The following is a 20252-nucleotide window of genomic DNA, read 5'->3' as shown; positions in this document are numbered from 1 at the left end:
ATACTCCTTTTTCAAATTATATCAGTGACAGTTTTTCAAATTGCACCCATTCCGAGATGCTGATTGACCTCCGTTTTGTTCATCTTTTGAAACACAACCAATTTACTGTAATATAATTCCGGGTTTGTATTTTTCCAAATTGTGCGCCTTTTTTATTCGATCAAACATGGGTGTCCAAACTTTTTCCACCGAGGGCTGCATAGTGAAAAATCAAATGCATTCATATTTAAAATTTTGTGAATAGACTCAAACCAACCTCTGTAGATATGGTAAGACGTTTTATATATATATATATATATATATATATATATATATATATATATATATATATACTGTATATATCCAGCAATCCCTTGTTTATCACGGTTAATTGGTTCCAGACCCGTGATTCCTTATTTATACATCAAATAGTCATATTATCATATATATATATGATATATATATATCATATATATATATATATATCATATAGTCATATATACATCAAATTCATAGTTAGAGCATAGAAAACTTGTTTACAACCTTCAAAATACATTTTTAACATTATTAGCCCCATAACACCCCTATAGTCACCTGTACACTCGTATTACCCAATATAGTTGCCATAATAAGAGAAAATAATCCATTTAAGAAATAATTGTGCTTGGGTGTGCTGCTATAAATGTGTTCCCTAGGGGAGTTAATTGGCGGGCGGACAGGAGGTTGTTGCCATCAAGTAACATTCCTGACACCTAGTGACCAGTGTAGAATACTGCATATCTACATGTGCGTCTTTTCAACACTTTATATTTGTATTTTAGTTCATTTAGCCATTTTAATGCTTGAAAATGTTTAATTTAGGCAAAAAATACTTAACGTTTGCTTAAGTATTCATGTTTTATGTAATGATCCGCATTATTTCTGGCGTGGCAGCTTGTTGGTTTCTGTTTTCTCTTACGTTCCGGCTTTGATACTTTTATTTTGCCACACTTCCTGTTTTTGATCAGTTCTGTTTGGTGCTGCTTTTACTTTCCTCTTTTCGCACACCTGGTGCGAATTGGTGTGGCTTCTATTTAGTTCAGCTGTTAGCTTTCTTCCGCTGTTGCTTGTTTTGGCACGTTTGAGTCTCTTCCTCGTGCCGTGGATGTTTGTTTTTGGTACTAGCTTTGTCTTGTTTATTTTTTCAGCTTTGCAAACATTTATTAAAAGACCTTCTACCTGCACTTGGGTCCTGTCTTTGCATCTTGGTCATCGTCAACACCACAACATGCCGCATCATAACGGAATGCTCCGACTGTGAGAGGACCTTGCGGAGTACGAAGTCTGGACCCAGTTGATCTTCAAGGCGATGGAAGCCGAGACGGCTTGATACACACCAGAAGAGCTTGCCCCCGTGGACTCTGTGTACCTAAGTGCCACCGCTCGACACGAGCGCACACCTCGCTTGACTCCGGCAAGGTCTTCATGCTGATCCAAGGTGCAGTAACTCCCTTCCTCCTCGCCACGCCATGCCGAGGTGCAGCAGCCACACCCTGTCCTCCCTGCACCCACCCTGTGTTTCTCTAGACTTAGGAACCGTGGGGGTACTGTCATGCACCGCATTACTTCTGACGTGGCAGCTTGTTAGTTTCAGTTTTCTCCTAATTTCCGGTTTGAATGCTCTTATTTTGCACACTTTCTTTTTTTTTTCCATTCTGTTCTGTGCTGCTTTTATTTTCCTCTATTTGCGTGCCTGGTGCTAATTGGTGTGGCTTGTATTTAGTTCAGCGGTTAGCTTTCTTCCACTGTTGGACCATTGCTGGTTTTGGCATGTTGGTGTCTGCCTCGTGCCATGGATGTTTGTTTTAGCTATTAGCTAATCACGAGGCCACAATGAAACAGCGATTTTAATTTTTATTTTTGAAAAAACGCAAAATATAATATCTAAATGTATATTTAAAGAAAAAAAAAACACCCTACATGTCAGCTATGTGCAAGAGGTGATACAGCATATTATTAGTGCTACTAGTATTAATATAGTACTTCAACTATTGCTGCTGTGGGTTGTTTTTTTTTAGCTTTCTGATTTAATTGCATTTTTGGAGTAAAGCAAAACAAACTGCTGGCTGCACATGGCCCCCGGGATGCACTCTGGACACCAGTGGCCTAAGAGGTTCCACTGTCAAATGCGTTGAAATTGTCATTTAACGATTAAAAATGAAAGTGTTTCACACCATCCGAAAAGCTGTGCTTGCTTTTAACATGAAATCTGCAGTGTACTTTTCATCCCAGAGATGAAAAAAAGATGGTGCAATCCATCTGAGAAGTGCATGTAGACACTGGCCCCCACAGCCTATTGTGCACACCTGCAGCTATGAAATTGCATCACATATTGATGCATGTTTGCGCCTGGTTGCTCCATATAAGGAAAAGAAATGCTTTTAACAGAATTTTCCCACCGCTGAGATTTAATTACAGGAAACAGATTATACATTTGACCTGTTTTCCCCAGTCAAGTGCAATTATTTCTACATCTAGTGACATCACACTACAAGGACTGTGTTATAATGAAATGATGTGTTGGCTGGTGGTAGGATTATTCTTTATTTTTTTAAAGGCTGCAAATGTGTGTCCACCACTGAGAACAGTGTTTACTTTATTTTTTTATGACTTATTCAATTTTATTATGTTTTGCCACCATAGCTGGAACATGGCTTGAATAACAATAGAGCGCGCTCGCTATTGTTAGTCATTAGCACGTCTTGTTGATTTGGTGCGGCCCGTGTGGTGGACGGTTTAATCGCCTTCGCAGCTTTTCTTGAAGATGTCAGCTCAGCTAGCTGGAACGTCTTGCATGGACAATCTGCTGAGCTGAAGCATTCATCAGCAATTCCTCGCATTCTTTTCTGTATGTTGTGTAAAAAAGGCCAAGGAGGTCACAGCATGTTTATCATTGCTGTTTTGGAACATTTTATTTTCGCCACTGTTCGTTACTTCCTCCAAGAAGGTAATTTCTTGGTTTTTATGTTTTCTATGTTTTTGTCTTTCAAAACTAATGTCTTTGCAGCCAATTCCTGAAAACAGAACTCATCGTTATATAGAGGATGTTTGACTAGCATTTTTGCAGTAGATTTTTAAAAACAGCAGAGAACTCTTGTCACATAGAGGATCTTTGACCAGTGGGTTTTTTTTTCAGCAGGTCCTTAAAAACAGCAGTGCTCTTGACGTGTAGAGAATCTTTGACTTCTTTGGCTCCTGTTTTTGCAGTACATTATGTTTATAAAAATAGCAAAGCGCTCCTGATGTACGGTATAGAGACTTGTGTTTTTGCAGTTGCTTCTTAAAAACAGCGGAGTGCTACTATCATATACAGAATCTTTGACTATTTTTTTGGAAGTAGGTTCTTAAAAACAGCAGAGCACTCTTGTCACATAGAGGATCTTTGGTGTTTTGGTTGTTTTTTTTGCAGTAGCTCCTTAAAAACAGCAGAGTGCTCTTGATGTATACTTGTGTTTTTGCAGTAGGATCTTTCACTAGTGTTTTGGCAGTAGGTCCTAAAAACAACAGTGGGCTCCTGTCATATAGAGGATCTGTGACTAGTGCTTTGGCAGTATGTCCTTAAAAACAGCAGACCACTTCTGTCACATAGACGGTCTTTGACAAGTGTTTTTTTGGAGTAGTTTCTTAAAAACAGCAGAGGTCTCCTGACGTATAGACAATCTTTGATTTGTGTTTTTGCAATAGGTCCATAAAAAGAGCTGAGTGCTCTTGTCATATCAAGGATCTTTGACTAGCATTTTGGCAGTACGTCTTAAAAACAGCAGAGTGCTCCTATTAAATACAGGATCTTTGACTAGTGTTTCGGCAGTAGGTCCTTAAAAACAGCAGAGGGTTCCTGTCATATAGAAACTTTGACTAGTGGTTTGACAGTAGGTCCTTAAAGGAAAACTGAACTTTTTTGGAATTTTGCCCATCATCCACAATCCTTATGTGAGACATGAACACATAGTGTACAGTGTATGTCTTTGGAGGTTTTTGGAGGTGTTTTAATAGCGGTCTTTGTAGGCGGCATAGGTGTGTCCCATCACATGCAGTAATGAGCTGTCTCTTTTTATATGTTTTTATATCTTTACAACGCACGGAAAACAGAAAGACGTGTGTTCATGTCTCACATAAGGACTGTAGACGATGGGCAAAATTCCCAAAAAAGTGCAGTTTTCCTTTAAAAACTGCAGTTCACTTCTGTCATATTCAGACTCTTTGACTCGCGATGTTGTAGGAGATCCTTAAACGCAGCAAAATGCACCTGACGTATAGAGGATTTGTGATTTTTGTGATTTTGCAGTAGGTCCTTAAAAACTACAAAGCCCCCTGCCATATAGAGGATCTCTGACTAGCGTCCGGTCTCCCAGTCCTTAGCAATCTAAAAATACAGCCCTCGAACAATTTAGTTGTATAGGCCTGTTCTACACCAAGATCACTTTATTCATTCAATGTTTTCTATTACAAAAAATGCTGTCTGGGAAAAAAAGAAAACCTTTCCATTTGCTTCTCATGAGTCAAGGAGTGTAAATAGTTAATATCATCCACATGAATTAAACACCAGTATAGTTGTTGGGTATCAGGGAGAATCTGTGTTTACAATAATCATGAATACATTCACAATATTCGTCCGTGTGCTTAGAAGGCGTTCTCTCTCATTACTTCAGCTGAAAGTAGACTTTATTGATCCACCTTGTAGGAGTCCAGTCCCGTGGTGATTGCAGAGTGGATCCAGAATGCAGCTTTTACTTGCAGGTATCTTGCAAGCGGTCTGTTAAGTTCTGACCAGGCGAGTTAAAGTCACCGTTGTGTTGTTTCTGTGATCATGGAGACACACAGGTCTCAGGCACTTTCTGAAGTCATGAGGTTGGAGAGTGACATGATGTAGTCTTTCCTTGTAACCATTTGTTCATTGGCCTTAATCCTTAATTATTCAATTAAATATATGGACTCAGCCATCGGCTAATAAGAAATTAGCTATGGGCCGCAAATTGCCTCCTTTGGCTGCACTTTGGACACCCCTGCATTAGACTGTACACAAAAACGGCATCGGGTGTTTAACTCAAAACAGAAACAGTTTGGTAAACTACAGTAAATCACCAAAAATAATACCTCCATGCATTTAATTGTTGAGTATCTTTTCACCAACCATCAAACAAAAAATAACTCCCATTTAAAATGGGATATCAGCACTATGGTGAAGCTCTGGTGTTTTTTTTTTACTCACATGTAAGTTAAAGGTTATTCAGGGCTGCATTGATTTACTACAGGTCAGGTTTGGTAAATAACTCTCCGACTTCATACATACAAAGAACAGTTTAAGAAATAGCATGGTGTATACATTTATAAAATTGACCATTAAGTCACCATTAATAAAAGTGAAACGTTGGTACTGAACTGTACATGAACAGTATATATACACAAGTCAAGTGTTACGCTAGATAATAAAAACCTGATAATTGAAACATTTCCCACATATTTAAGGCATACTGTCAATATGCACAATAACCCTACATTTGCATCACAGATCTGTCCACACTTTAAAAAAATGTTGAACTCCAATGCAAATCAATATTATAGAATTTGTAAATTAATGACATGAGGCTTAAATTAACCTAAAAGCATATGCCCTACTGATCTTAGCATAAAAACATTTTTTTTCCCTACAAAAAGACGACTTGCCTTATATTATTTATAGAGATTTAGTAGCTAACCATTAGGTCCATCCATTCATCCATTTTCTTCCACTTATCCAGGTCTGGGTCGCGGGGGCAGCAGTCTCAGTAGGAAAGTCCAGACTTCCCTGTCTCCAGCCACGTCTTCCAGTTCTACTGGGAGGACACTAAGGCGTTCCCAGGCCAGCTGTGACACATAATCCCTCCAGTGTGTCCTAGGTCTGACCCGGGGCCTTCTCCCGAATGGCCGAGCTCCTCACCCTATTAGGGTAAGTCCAGCCACCCTACGGAGGAAACTAATTTCTGCAGCTTGTATCCACTATCTTGTTCTTCCGGTCACGACTCAAACCTCATGACCATAGGTGAGGGTGGGAACATAGATCATCCAGTAAATTGAGAGCCTTGCCTTCCCGCTCAGCTCTTACTTTACCACAACGGTCCGGTACAGCGATTGCATTACTCAGACGCTACGCAGATCCGTTTGTCGACCTCACGATTCAACCTTCCCTCATTCGTGAACAAGACCCCAAGATACTTGAACTCCCAACCCGGAGGGTGCAATCTACCCTGAGAACCATGGCCTCGGATTTGGGGTTGCTGAGTCTCATCCCAGAAGCTTCACACTCAGCTGTGGACCGTCCCAGTAAACGCTGAAGGTCACAGCTCGATGAGGCCATCAGGACTACATCATCTGTGAATAGCAGAGACAAAATCCTAAGGCCCCCAAACTGGACTCCCTCAACACCTTAGCTGCGCCTAGAAATTCTGTCCATGAAAACTATGAACAGAATTGGTGACAAAAGGGCAGCCTTGGCGGAGGCCAACGTTCAACAGAAACATGCTCGACTTACTGCTGGCAATGCGGACCAGGCTCCTGCTCCGGTTGTACAAGGACCGAATGGCGTGCCACCAATTCCGTACTCCCGGAGCACCCTCCACAGGAGTGCCTTTTCCAAGTCCACAAAGCACGTGTAGACCGGTTGAGCAAACTCCCATGTACCCTCCAGTAACCTTGCAAGGGTGTGGAGCTGGTCCAATGTTCCACAACCGGGATGAAAACCACATTGCAACTCCTGTAGCTAAGGTTCGGCCGTACCCTTCTCTCCAGCACCCTCGAATAGACTTTCCGAGGGAGGCTGAGGAGCGTGAGCCCCCTACAGTTGGAACACACCCACTGGTCACCCTTCTTGAAAAGGGGGACCACCACCGCGGTCTGCCAATCTTGAGATACTGTTTCCGACTTCCATGCAATGTTGAAGAGACGTGTCAGCCAAGACAGTCGCCCATCATCCAGAGCCTTGAGGAACTCAGGGCAAACTCGTCCACCCCTGGACCTTTTCCATTGGGGAGTGTTTTGACTACCCAAGATACCTCCATTATGGTGTCCTCAGACTATGCTTTCTCTATGAAAGGTACTGTATGTCAGTGGGATTGAGAAGGGACTCAAAGTATTCCTTCCACCGTCCGACTATATCCTCAGTTGAGGTCAGCAGGCTTCTGTCCCCACTGTAAACAATGTGGACCGGGCACTGCTTCCCTTTCTGAGGCGTTCGATGGTTTGCCAGAACCTCTTCAAGGCCGACCGAAAGTCGTGCTCCCACTGCCGAATTTTTGCCTCGACAACCGCCCCTCTGATAGACTCCAAGAAGGCTGGGTACTCTGAACTGCCGTTTGACGCGTACACACAAACGACAGTCAGGACTCTGTCTCAACCCAAAAGCGTAGAGAAATGATGCTCTCGTTCAATGGGAATGACTTCAACTCGGAAGCACCGAGCCGGGGGACTATTAATAAGCCCGCACCAGCTCGCCGCCTCTCTCCTGCAGCAACTCCAGAATAGAACAAGGTCCAGCCCCCCTCGGGGAGTTTGTTGCAGAACAAAAACTGTGGGTCGACGTGAGTCCGACTATGTCTAGTCGGAATGTCTCAACCTCTCAAGTTCGGGCTCCTTCCCCACCAGAAAAGTGACATTTGCATGTCCCAAGAACCAGATTTGGCCACCAAAGCCCAGTTTGGCCAGACGCCCACCCTTGACCGCCACCCAGAACACATAACGCCAGACCCTTATGCTTGCCCCCGCAGGTGGTGGAACTACGAGTAGGTGACGCCAAATAACTTCTGCCCAAGCAAGTCAGAGCTTTTCTTCCTGTCATTCACACACGAAAGGTCTATTCTGTCTTTGATTCTGTCTTTTTAAAAAGTACACCAAAAACAAGCCTTGATAAAGAGGGGTTGTTTTATATCTGGGTAAATTGTCTTGTTTTTTTTTAATATAAAGGATTTTAAACTTATGATAAAACGTATGATAATTTACCACCAAGTCATTTTAGTTACTGTAAAGGATGGACACTAAAATACCTGTCGAATAGCTAAGAATTACACTATATTACAGAATTAAAGTTTATTGTGGTTAATTCGTTCCAGGCTCGACCAACATCAGTAAATTTATGTAGGATTCCTTATTTATAAATCAAATATTTGCATAGTTTGAGCATAGAAAATGTGTTTTTTACATTATTAGAACCTTATAGATGTGAAATAACACCCCTACAGTCACCTTTACTCGTATTACCCAATATAGTAGACATAATAAGTGAAAGTAAGACCAGGAGTTCAATAGGATATAATATAGACTCACACATCTTAGCATTGCTTCCTTGCCGTTTCTTTTTTGGAAACTTACGGTTTCGGTAAAGTACTTCCTGCGGTGGCTATTGTCTCATCAATGTTACATTATCAACACCTAGTGGCTAGTATATAATACTACATATCACAACATCTTTGAATGCATATTCTGAATGACTTATATTTATATTTTAGTTAATTAATAATTTTTTCTTCTTGAAAATGCTAAATGTAGGCAAAAAAATAAATAAAATGTCCATGTAATTGTGAACTGTGATGTATTCTAATGTAGCCGTATGCATATTGGAATTAAACCATTAAATATGCATATTTTTTTTACTAACAATAGGTCGTATTCAACCACAAAACATCACTGATTTATTCATTAATATATTTTCGACAAACCGTGGTAGAGGGAGCCGCGGAATTCGAAGCGCAAAGTGACGAGGGATGACTGTGTGTTGATTGTGTGTACTCGATGTTCAATAACCGTGTCTTGAAGCAACTGAGGCACGAATGAGTGCACTACTTGGCGAACCAGCAGAGGCGCTGTGTATTCAGTCTCAAATAAGATGATGTTAGCTATGGGAATCTGAGCGACAAAAATGCTATATCAGATTCTCCCATCCGCTTAAAATGTTTTCAAACGTCCATAAAATTCCATGAAATGTGACATGATTAACAATGGATGACATTCTGAATAATTTCAGCACTTTAAACCGACAGTTTCACACTGACGCACACACTTTTCCCCAAGAATAAAGCACAGAAACTAAAACTAAACAAAAATACCAGCTGTATCGTAATACTATCACAGCTCTCTTATCCATTGTCTTTTTTTTGGTTTTGTTTTATTGAGAAAATCTTTTAGAAAAAAAATCACCTGTAGTTAACGTCTGAGCACATTTTCCATTTTTAATTATGCAGAAGGAAATGCATTTATTTCACTAAATAAGTAGTAATATTTATTAGGAAAAAAAAGGGTTTTGTTTGCAGTCCTTGGTGATCCTTGCGTGGACAAAAGCTGTTCTTTAAAGCCGGATTGGCCCACAGTTTTCATGCATTATGTACAAGTCACATCCAACTGGTTTGTATGGCCGTGTATCCCATTCGATCCTGGTCAAGGCTTTTGTCAGCCTCCATGCACCCGTGCACTTCTCCTTATTGGTCAGCATAGCTGCAGCCCAGCAGTTAAGTGCTGCAAAAACTAGACCAGAACCAGAACCGCTCTACAATGTTGTGTAGATGTAGACAAAGATGATGACCAGCAAGTTGAGAATGGTCCCGATGATGCCCAACATGGCCAAGATGGTCTCCTCCTTGCTTTCCTTGTCTTGGATTCCCTTTTCCTCATCACTGTAGACAGTGTTGACCATTTTCCCTGGAAGCATTCGGAGTTTGTGTCTCAGACCAGTCTGTAATGAAGGCCACAACATATTCATTTGTTCAGTGTGATGTGATGTGCTTGAATAACATACAGTGGTACCTTCAAAGTCAAAAAGTGTCACAATTTGGAGTTCAACCAAAGTTTTTTGGGGGGGAAAACATGCCTCAAAAGCAGTGATGTGCTGTGAAATTCATGGCTGGTGATGCACTGACTCCTGGCACTTAGAGACACAGACATACGCTTCCTTTTGGTGCAGCATAATACTCTCTGTGTCACGTTTATTGTCCAGATTGGCAAGCATATATTGATGTCACACTTACATGAAGGACGTTACACAGGCGGAAAGTCATGGTGTATAAAAAATCCTTCTGCAAACAATATATTGGCCACATGCTGACAAACACAAAAAGTCACGCACCACGCAACTCGGTTAATGAGGGCTTGCACATTCAAGGTTGAGGCGCGGCTTGCCACTGCCGCACCTCTAGTTTCTGCCCTGTATTTGATCGGGAAGTGTGCAAATTGAGGGATTTTTAGTTTTAAATAATTGGGGTGGGCCAGTCAGGAGGTCAAGAAGATCTGGGTTAGAATGTCCGTTGGCTGTCTGTGTGGAGTTTGCATGCGTGGGTTTTCTCCAGGGACTGCGGTTTCCTCCCACATTCCAAAAACATGCATGTTAGGTTAATTGGCGACTCTAAATTGTCCATAGGTATGAATGTGAGAGTGAATGATTGTTTGTCTATATGTGCCCTGCTATTGATTATTTACCTGGAGCAACATTCCCTCTATCCTCCTAATGAGTTGTTTTTTGAGCATTTTATTTCTATTTTAGGGGGGTTTCAGGTTTTTTACAGCTAAGGTCTTCAGCTTTTGATCAGCTGATCAACAGCCTATATCACTTTAACGGTTGTTTGCAATTAATTGTTTTCTCAAAACATTTTTTGTCTCACTCCCATTTCTCCTCTTTGCATTTTGAAGCTCTGCTTAGAACTTTTTGACAATCCAACAGTGCAAAATGTCTTAACATTTTGACCAGGAGCCAAAATTCTTTATTTATTTATTTATTTTTTAATTAAAGTAGCAAGACGTTCCACAGTGGAACAAGTTCTTGGTACACATTTGTGAGTCATGAACTCGTTTCCAAAAAAACAAAATACTGGCACATTTACATGTCATGCATACTTTCACTGTATAATGAAAAACATTCATTTCTATGATTTAAAAAAAAATAATTAATATTTCAAGTTGTATCCAAAAAAATAATAATCATTGTGGAGATACATGTTTTTCATTGGATACTATATGTAGATTGTAACCTAAGACACACACACACACACACAAAACCACAGAGCCCTATGTGTAAATAGTAAATAAATAATTTTGCTGTCATCTTGCCTCCTTGCATGTTACGCTGTGTTCCGTATCTGCCGCCGTGCGGCCATGTTTTATTCACGAGCGAGAGAAATATTTTCCATCAAAAATAAATTACGTTTTCTTCAATAGAATATCAGCCATCTGCTCGGTTCTAAGCGCTGTGAAAAGCGCACAAAAAAAGGAAACATTCAATAACGTCTTGTGTGTGCGACATCAAGTGACTGGAATATCTAACATATTTTTGATGTTTGTCCAAAGTGCAGTATCTAGCTAGAGACAAGAGCAGTTGTGACATACATATACTGTATACGTTTTCAAGGATATATATATATATATACATATATATATACTGTACAGTATACTGTATATACTGTTTTGTGCAGCCTGGGGTGGGCTATAAAAGAAGTTGTAGTCATTTTTTGTGTTCAGCGTTTACCTTCAGCGTTTACCGTTTTTGTGTTTTTTGTGTTTTTTTTAGTATCCCAAAGGCGCAAGCAGCTTGTTCAAGTTGGCATTGGAAACTCTCAAGAGAAGAGCGCTCTTTTTGCAGGTCAGTGGGTTGCATACGCCGACTAGACTACAGCAAAGCTTCTGAGTTTATACTTAACTAAAAATAGACCACTGACAGGAAGCAAAAATTTTGTAGATGCATGATAAACTACAGTATAGACTTTTAGGTCATAACCACGCAAATGCAGGTAATTTTTAAAGAAATGGGTATTTGATAGACATTTGGAGTCCGGGGGGAGTTGACGCAAACTACAGCAATGGTTTGTTGTTTACTTTAATTTGACTTACTTTTTAAGTTTGTGTTGTTATTGTCGTTAGTTGTTGTTTTAGGGACTTTATACGCTTTATGCTGTCAGTTGTCACATATAGTTCCCATATAATTGCAGCATATGATTGTGCATTGTGTTCTGCGTCCTTGTGGTGTATTAGAGCCATCAAATCAGTGCTCTGTTGTATGTGTCTGTTATTGTATTTACTACTGCTACCAGTAGAGGGTGTTGTATGCTCATGTTGAAGACGTGTGCAGCTCCACTTGTCTCAGTATGTGTTTACAAGCCTGTACCAGCATGTTAAGAACCCACAGTACACAGTAGCGGGCAAAATATAGAGCCACAACAATCCTTATTGGCTAAGGAAGAACCCGCCCATTGTGTTCAGCATCCTGATTGGCTGTAGACCATTGTCAATCAATCTCTTTTGTGCCGTTTCCTGTTGTGGTCAATAGTTGCTACCAAACTAGCCAACTGTGTGAGCCGCTTGCCAACCGCCAATAAACAATAGAAGAAGAATAAACAATAGAAGAACAATAGAAGCAGATTCATTTAGCTAACCGGCTAAATGAATCTGCGGTTCAAGGAGTAGGACGAGGAGGAGAACGGCGGCAGGAGCAATATGTTTTAACAAGGATATAAAAACGCTACAGCCAAATGACGCCAGGACGAGGCACGGTCAGAGGAGTGAGTCGCTTAATAAATTTATGTGTCCAAACTAGTAGATTAATCATTAAAATTAAAACGAAAATTGAACTTTTGAGAGTGTTTAAACAAGAGAAAAACGTGAGAAAATGTTAATGCCTGTCTGCGAAAAGTGTAGAAAGTGTATGTTGAGGGGTTTTACAGCCTTAAAACATATTTAATAATTGCAAACAAATAAAGTTGGCTGCTTTGCGGATTTCACTTATTGCGGGCTATTTTGGGAACCTATCGCCCGCGAAAAACGAGGGAACACCGTATATAATATGTGTTATGATGTGTGTCCGCATTCTCACTGACGATATTCAGGTGTACTTCCTTCTTCTTTGGATGCATTCTGTTGGAGGGTGTTAACATTACGTTGCATGTGCAACCGTCCTCTCTTGTACTGTGTTTACGAGGAGAGGATGGTCAAGGAGAAACATCACACACATGTAAGCAAGACAATGTTGCTCTTGAGGTATATAAAACCTCCTCGGGGGCTGATTCAAGTTCAAGCCCTCCTCTTTTGATCTCCTACAACGGGCTTTGATTGCCTCTCATGGGGAGCACCATAAAGAGGCGGTCCCTCGACCTGAGTGCTGATCTTTGTGGTGGTGTGCTACATGGATGGCCCCTCATGCGTGAAGAAGATGTCCGCTTGACACGAACTCGTACAATAAAGGGGAGGATATGCAAGAGCAGAGTGCTGGAGGAGGGGTAGGAATGATATTGATGGTGGGTAGGTGTGGTCCTTGACAACGCTTACGGATGTAATCTCATCCAGAGAGCCTTCTCTTTTAAGTGGCAACACACAGAAATGACAACTTCTCAATATGCATCATCATGTAAGGATTGCATCCGCATGCAACACAACGATATCATGCAACGGAGGGTGCACGACCAACAAGTTTAAACACCTCCAGATTCACGGTGTAGAAATAACAGCGCCCTTTTCAATTCAAACGATACCCAACGACGCCCAACTCTACTGTTGGTAATTTCTTGTAAAAAAGTCACATGTGAAGATAACTCGCTCTGTAATTTCTCAACATATGATCAGCAGAATAACCCCCACAAAAACGGTTTTGCTCATTTGGTGCACATTTTATCCAGTTTCATTTTTGCAACATTTAAATGTCATGACTTCATGATACAACACTGCATTACTACAACTTCCCTGATTGGTGACCATCTCATTATTTTACAGTCATTCAGCTTATTGCTATTGTGCAAGCCCATACTGTATGGAAAAGAAATAGAAAACACTTTCAGTCACCTTCAGTTTATTTTTCATATATTGTATATCATCACGCCCGAAGTCAGCTGGGATAGGCTCCAGCATGCCCCCGCGACCCTAATGAGGATGAAGCGGTATAGAAAATGGATGGATGGATGGATGTATATCATCATCATATAAGGCTTTTATGATTTACTCTTGAAAGCTGACACTTTTTTCATACAAGATAAGCATTTATCATATATTTTTCTGATAACTACACAAATCATACACGTTTCGTTTTGTAGAAATGTACCAAGGATCTTGTACCTGGTTTGACTGAGATACATTACATACAAGTTTCACACAAAAGAGATGTACACTGATAAGATTTATATCTATCTTTTCCATATGGGAGGTAGCGGTTATCATTCTGATATAATATAACTGGTGGGAGGAAGGCACACATCGATCACACGTCCATGTCGTGCTTGTGCATGAGGCTTTTTTTTGTGTGGATTATTTACAGAACTCTGGTTAAGTCTATTAACTCTTTCAATGCCAAAGACATCTATACACTTCTTTTGAAAAAGTAACGTTGACTGCCTAAGACGTCTATTGATGTCTTTTCAAAAAGTAACAATGACTGCGAAAGACATCTCTTGACGTCTTCAGCTTTTTTACGCGGGAGCTACAGATCAAAGTCTTATTCATCAATGTATTTCTGTTCCTGTAGGGGGAAACAGTTCTCTTTTCCTCCAACCGGCAGCGACAGATTGTCTATGAAGAGGACGGATTGTGGGTTGAGAGAGGAAAATGGAGAAACACATGCAGAAATCGAGCAGAGGCGAAAAAAACAGGCAGCCAACACTGTCACAGAGCTTGTCTGGTGGTGGATCTGCCTTTAGTAGCGACGCGATCGCGAAAGATAGATGTGACATGGGTGATGTAGGTGACGTAGACACAAATGCAGTTGACAATGGCAGCCGAAGCAACAAGCTAGTGGTTAGCATTGCTGAGCCATGTGGCGCTGCACCGGAGTTCAGAGTCGGGTGGCTCAGAACCCGACCCTGATTCTTCTGACGAGTGGCTGCCGTCTGGATCGGTCAGCAGCAGGGATTCATCCCCACACCCAGCAGACCCCACCGTCACTCTGCTTGAATTTGCTTCTCTGCAGAAAAAGCTCGTTTTCTCATGTTTTTTTGGTCAGAATCAGGTGTTTTTCCTTAAACTACCCTAAGTTCTACCGCCAATATCTAAAGACCCAAAAAGGCTAGAAACAAACTTTTTTTTCTGATGAAAGAGGAGAGTCTAAAGTTTTTTTAGATGGTTTCAATGTTTATGTAGTTCTAAAACTCAATATACTGTGGGTCTTCAAAGTTCAGCAAAAATGCCCAAAAACTCTGGCAGTATGGAACTCTCTGCTCTGAACACAGCTGGCAGTCAATGGGTTATTCAAGAGTGGTGGTTATAATTAACAACTGGCGGGAGGAAAGAGCGCCTTAATTATATCTTTATATCACACGCGTGAGTGTCTTTTAGCATGACCAAGCTTACCAGGGGCTGTTTTTTGTAGGTTACTGGATTATTATTGGGCAAGGTAACGTTTCTCATTAATAACTGGCGGGAGGAAGGTGTGCGTTTATAATATGACACCTCTGTCGCGCTTGTAAGTGTGAGCAAGCGCACCGCAGGCTTTGTTTTTGTGGATTATTTCAAATTGCTGTGATTATTTTAATTATGCAAAAGTGGTGGTTATCATGAATAAGTGGTGGGAGGAAGGAGTGCACGCACTTGTGAACATGCCTGTGCAAGCATGCTGTGGACTGTTTTTTTGTTCTGCTTATTTCTGTTGTGCAAGTTGGCAGGTATCATCAATAAATGGTGGGAGGAAAGCATTGATTATATGTTTAGGCGCCCGTGCGTGCCCTGTACCGACTGTGGTACTCCATTGTACGATTTCTGACCATTTTCCTTCATTTATAAATGAGCAACACATGATGTTGTCATTGGTGGTGTAGTGGTTTCCATAGATGGCATTTAGGCAGCTGGCTCCACCTCCTGCCTGAAGCATATAAGCAGTATCGAAAATGGGCGTACAGATGCTGTATTTTGGTGACCTTATTTAGTGACATAATAGGGTCAAAATATTAGAAACAGCTTTCAGCAAGATGCAGAGCAGGTGTACACCACAGCAAACTACAACCACAATAATAAGCATTGTTAAATTAATACCTCTCTGAGAAACTGAGCATTATTTTCTTTGTTAAGCTAATGTGTACCTAATAAAGTGTCCGATGAGAGCACATCACAATGAGATGCAATGAGATCATTTCCCTCAACAAGACCTTCCAGTGCTCCTCCTCTAGCAAACGCTCACATTGATTTGACTTTGAGGGATCCTGCAGAAGTAAAGAAGATTCAGTTATCTCACTATTGATTCCTCCTGTCACTCAAGAGCTCATTTTAACACTTTTATGCCTTCACGTTGCTTCACGGCCTGATTAAGCCGGACTGTCACTGTCAGGCCCACTCAGCATTCTAATGGCAGGATGTCTGAAAACAAAAAACCTCAAATCTTTTTCCTGAGTTTTTATCCTTCCCAGACGGGGATCGCACCTGTGCAGCAACAAGCCCGCAGGCGCTTTAAAACAAACCCAAAAAAGCGCAGACTGTGTGGAGAAGCGATGCTGCCATACCTGGGACAACAAATCCCAACACTCCTGATGCGCCTAATAGAAGCTAACGTGCTCAGATCAGTGGAGAGTGAAACCGTTTGCCACTTGAATAATCCCGAGCATGTCAAACAAGTCCAGATGCTAACGCGCTCCGACAAGGCACGGTTGCTTTTGGCATCATTTCACTGCCGACTTAAAAGCAAGCGGTGCGCACGTACAGGTGCATGCCCACCACATGCATTGACAGGGAAGATTAGAAAGCATCTCGTAGTATTTGGACTCTCTTCCACATGTGACAGACAGATATGGGGGGAGACAGACAAACCTGATGGGGGAGTGGGGTGGTCTCAGGAAAGCACCAAACTGTCAGGGAATACCAATGAAGTCATCAACCACTTTATTAGGTACCCTAGTGGTCAGTGCAAGAACCTAATCACAAATGATACCATTATAAATATAAATGCAGTGGCACTCAACAGAGCAAAGACCTCCACCAGGGTTAATCATAGGCACCGATCTCCTGCTTTGTCTTTAAGAGACATGCATGCAGAGAAACAAAGTGAAAAGATTGTTTCCTAGATGTCACCACAAACAATTCCTGGCACAGAACAGCCTAAAACGTTATGCTGTACAGTCATTAAATATACACCATTACTGATAACCGGCAGGAGGAAGGAGTGCGTTTGTTCTGTGATACATTTATTTACGCCACATGCTTTTGAGTGTGCTCTCGTATGAGCAGACATACTGCAGGATTTGTTTATGTGGATTATTTCGAGTCTCTCTAGTTGTTTTTAGTATGCAAAAGTGGCGGTTATCATCAATAGCATGAAAGAGGGAAGAGTAAATGTATGACAAGTCTATGGTGCGGGCTTGTGTATGTGCTTGGGCATGAGCAAGTGTGTTGTGGCATTTTTTCTGCTTTTTTTTGGTTTCTTACTGTTTATTCATTGTGCAAGGTGGCGGTTATCATAACTGGCGGCAGTAAGAAGCATACGTATTTAACTATAGAACGTGTGTACATAGTGTGCTTGTGCCTGAGCTACGATGCAGCGGACTTTGTTTGTTTTTGCAGATTTTTTGGGAGGAAGGAGTGTGTTGATTATGTAACATATTTACGTTCCATGCTTGTGCTTGAGCAAGCGTACCGCAGGCTTTTTATGTGGATGATTTTTTTTTGTGGAGTCTTTCTGTTCATTTTTGTGCAAGGTGACGGTTATCATAACTGGTGGGAGGAAGACGCATATTATTTATACGACGTGTGTACATTGCGTGCTTGTGCATGAGCAAATGTACCCCGGATTTGTTTTTTTTTTGTGGATTATTTTAAGTCGCGCTTGTTATTTCTGTGGTACATAATGGCAGTTTTCATCATTAACTGGCGGGACGACATTGATTATACAACACATCCCACATCCCATGCTTACACATGAGCAAGCATACCGCAGGCTTACCGGTAGTTTTTTGTGTATAGTTTCTTTCTTTTTATTTTTGTGCAAGGCGGCGGTTATTGTAACTGATGAGACGAGGAAGCAATATTATTTTTATGACATGTGTACATTGTGATTTTGTGGATTATTTTAAGTCGCTCGTGGTATTTCTGTGGTACAAGGTGGCAGTTTTCATCATTAACTGGTGGGAGGAAGGGGCATGTTGATTATATAACACGTCTGTGTTTCATGCTTGTGCACAAGCAAACATACCACAGGCATAGTTTTTTTGTCGATGATATATAAAGCTGGTTATTTTTCAAATGTAAAGGTGGTGGTAATCATTAATAACTGGCGAGCGGATCGATCACATTGATTATATGACACGTCTACATTGTGCATTTGGGCATGAGCAACTGTATCACAGGTGTTGTTTTTGCGGCTTATTTTGAGTTGCATTCGTTATTTGTGTTATGCAAAGGTTATCATTAATAACTGGTCAGAGGAGCAGTCCACATTGATGTACAGGTTGGGTGTCAGTGCTCATGCAGATAGAAAGGCCTTGGGCAGGACTGTCACAACTTGAGTGCTTTAAAAAAAAAAGGAAAATGATGTATTCTCAGTTTTATATCAGCTTTATAGCCCCTCAGCGAAATACTATAATATTCGCCCATTCCTTGCTACAAGCAGTTCCAAAAAGTTACTTGAAGTTGGGGCTGATATCGATAGAATAGCGTGGTAGAGGTTGAATAAGACTGTACCTTTTGCATTCTGCGTCAATAGGGGCTGACGCTAATTTTTATTTTGTGCACTAAAAGTAAACATTTTCTTCCTACGAGGCACATTTGCTACCTCTAAAGTTTCATAGAAGTATATGCAGTGTGTGGTTGTAGTTTGCATTGCTGGCTGTTTCTAATATGGTGTCTGTCTAATAAGGTAAACAAACCATAAGAAATACCTCTCATGGAAAGTAACTAAAGATCGACCCCACGAGAAGAATGCATAGATGCTTCACTTATAAGAAGACGGCACTAAAGAAGAAACCGGCAGGCCAAACAAGGGTCAGACTTCAATTTAAGTTGCAGTTATGTAAGAACCACTTTAACCTGTTAAGAGCATGCATGACATAACATGACGGGCAACTCCTTCGGGAAAATGAGCACAGCACGGCTACCCAACCCTCCCACTGTGTGTGGTTTGACACACAGAGTGTCTTTTTGCCCCCTGCATTAATGTTTCATACAAACACAACTGAGAATGGAAAACACCCCCCCCCTTTTCCACTCATGTATAAAGTACACATCACCTCACATCATAAATTTATAGCCATAAGATGAGAGTGAAAAAGGGGTAATTAAAAATGCGCCTACCTTGCAAAGTATCAGGAATAACATGGACATGCTGGAGGTGGACACTTTCTCCAACTACGGTGACGGTGGACCCCTCTCATCCTTCAGCTGTGCATGGGATCCACAGTCCATCCAAGTGGTCCAGTTCTCCCTCTCTCCACCCCAGCATTCATCTCACTGCTGGTGGAAGTTGCCGCCACTTTCCCGCCCCTGTCTTTGCTCACCCTTGGAAGCGTTAAAACTGCATGTGCGACCACCTCTTCTTGCCTCCTCCTACTCCTCTTCTTCTTCTTGTCTGAGTGGTGGAAGGATGATGTCAAGTTGAAGAATGGATGATGGGCAGATGGGGAGAAGGGAGGGAGGCACAGCTGTTTCATGTGAACACCTCCATCCTCCTTTGTCTCAGCTCTGCAAACAAACAGAAAACAATTTCAGTGTGTCTAGTGAAGCTGTAAGGACTTTTTAATTAAACTTTTTTTGTCTGTCAGTGAACAAAGGGGAGATTAGATGTTGCTTCAATAGCATTCGACCTTTTTCCATGCTCCACATGTTTTTTCCCCCTTAAGTGAAAAGAGTACGACAGGAGGCACCCGTCACCTCGCGCTGACGCCGTCCTGTTTGCTGCTTTCGCTCAGCAGACAAGAGGCATCCCCTTGTACTCCCCCCTCCGCTCCCTCCTGCATATTAATGTAGCTGAGGTTGCCCGGCAACGCACTCGAGGGAGTCTCACACAGAGCCTGGCGACGAGAAGCGAATGTGACAGAGGCCAGGATGCGGGCCGAGGGTCTTCTCCAATATATGTATGGACGACTTTGTGTGTTTCTCTGTATGTGTGGGACAATGTAACTTGTATAGGTGTTGATATCAACAGCAGCAGTGTTGTCTCTTATCTGTGAACCAAAGAACGCCGAAGTTGTTTTTAGAGATGCTCGACACTGGCTTCTGATTTACCGATATTGTCCAGCACTTCATTACCGATACCGCTATTGGCAGCAGCTCTTCCCTCAAACTGATGTCAGATCACATCTTGTGTCATGAACACATGATACATCTTT

General features: G+C 41.4%; 1 protein-coding gene across 1 annotated transcript; it reads right to left on the bottom strand.

Moving 5' to 3' along the window:
• Nucleotides 1-4422: 4422 nt before the first annotated feature.
• Nucleotides 4423-19843, bottom strand: LOC129192657 (protein TUNAR-like). The gene is made up of 3 exons (XM_054796900.1): nucleotides 19728-19843; nucleotides 19219-19605; nucleotides 4423-9715 (listed from the first exon to the last, which is right to left on the bottom strand). The coding sequence occupies exons 2-3, from the start codon at nucleotides 19246-19248 to the stop codon at nucleotides 9530-9532; spliced, it is 216 nt and encodes a 71-aa protein (XP_054652875.1). The 5' UTR covers nucleotides 19249-19605; nucleotides 19728-19843; the 3' UTR covers nucleotides 4423-9529.
• Nucleotides 19844-20252: the final 409 nt, after the last annotated feature.

The sequence above is a fragment of the Dunckerocampus dactyliophorus genome, chromosome 13 (assembly GCF_027744805.1).
Source record: "Dunckerocampus dactyliophorus isolate RoL2022-P2 chromosome 13, RoL_Ddac_1.1, whole genome shotgun sequence".
Lineage (NCBI taxonomy): Eukaryota > Metazoa > Chordata > Actinopteri > Syngnathiformes > Syngnathidae > Dunckerocampus > Dunckerocampus dactyliophorus.
The sequence above is the reverse complement of the archived record's forward strand: the minus strand, read 5'-3'. Positions and strand labels throughout refer to the sequence as shown.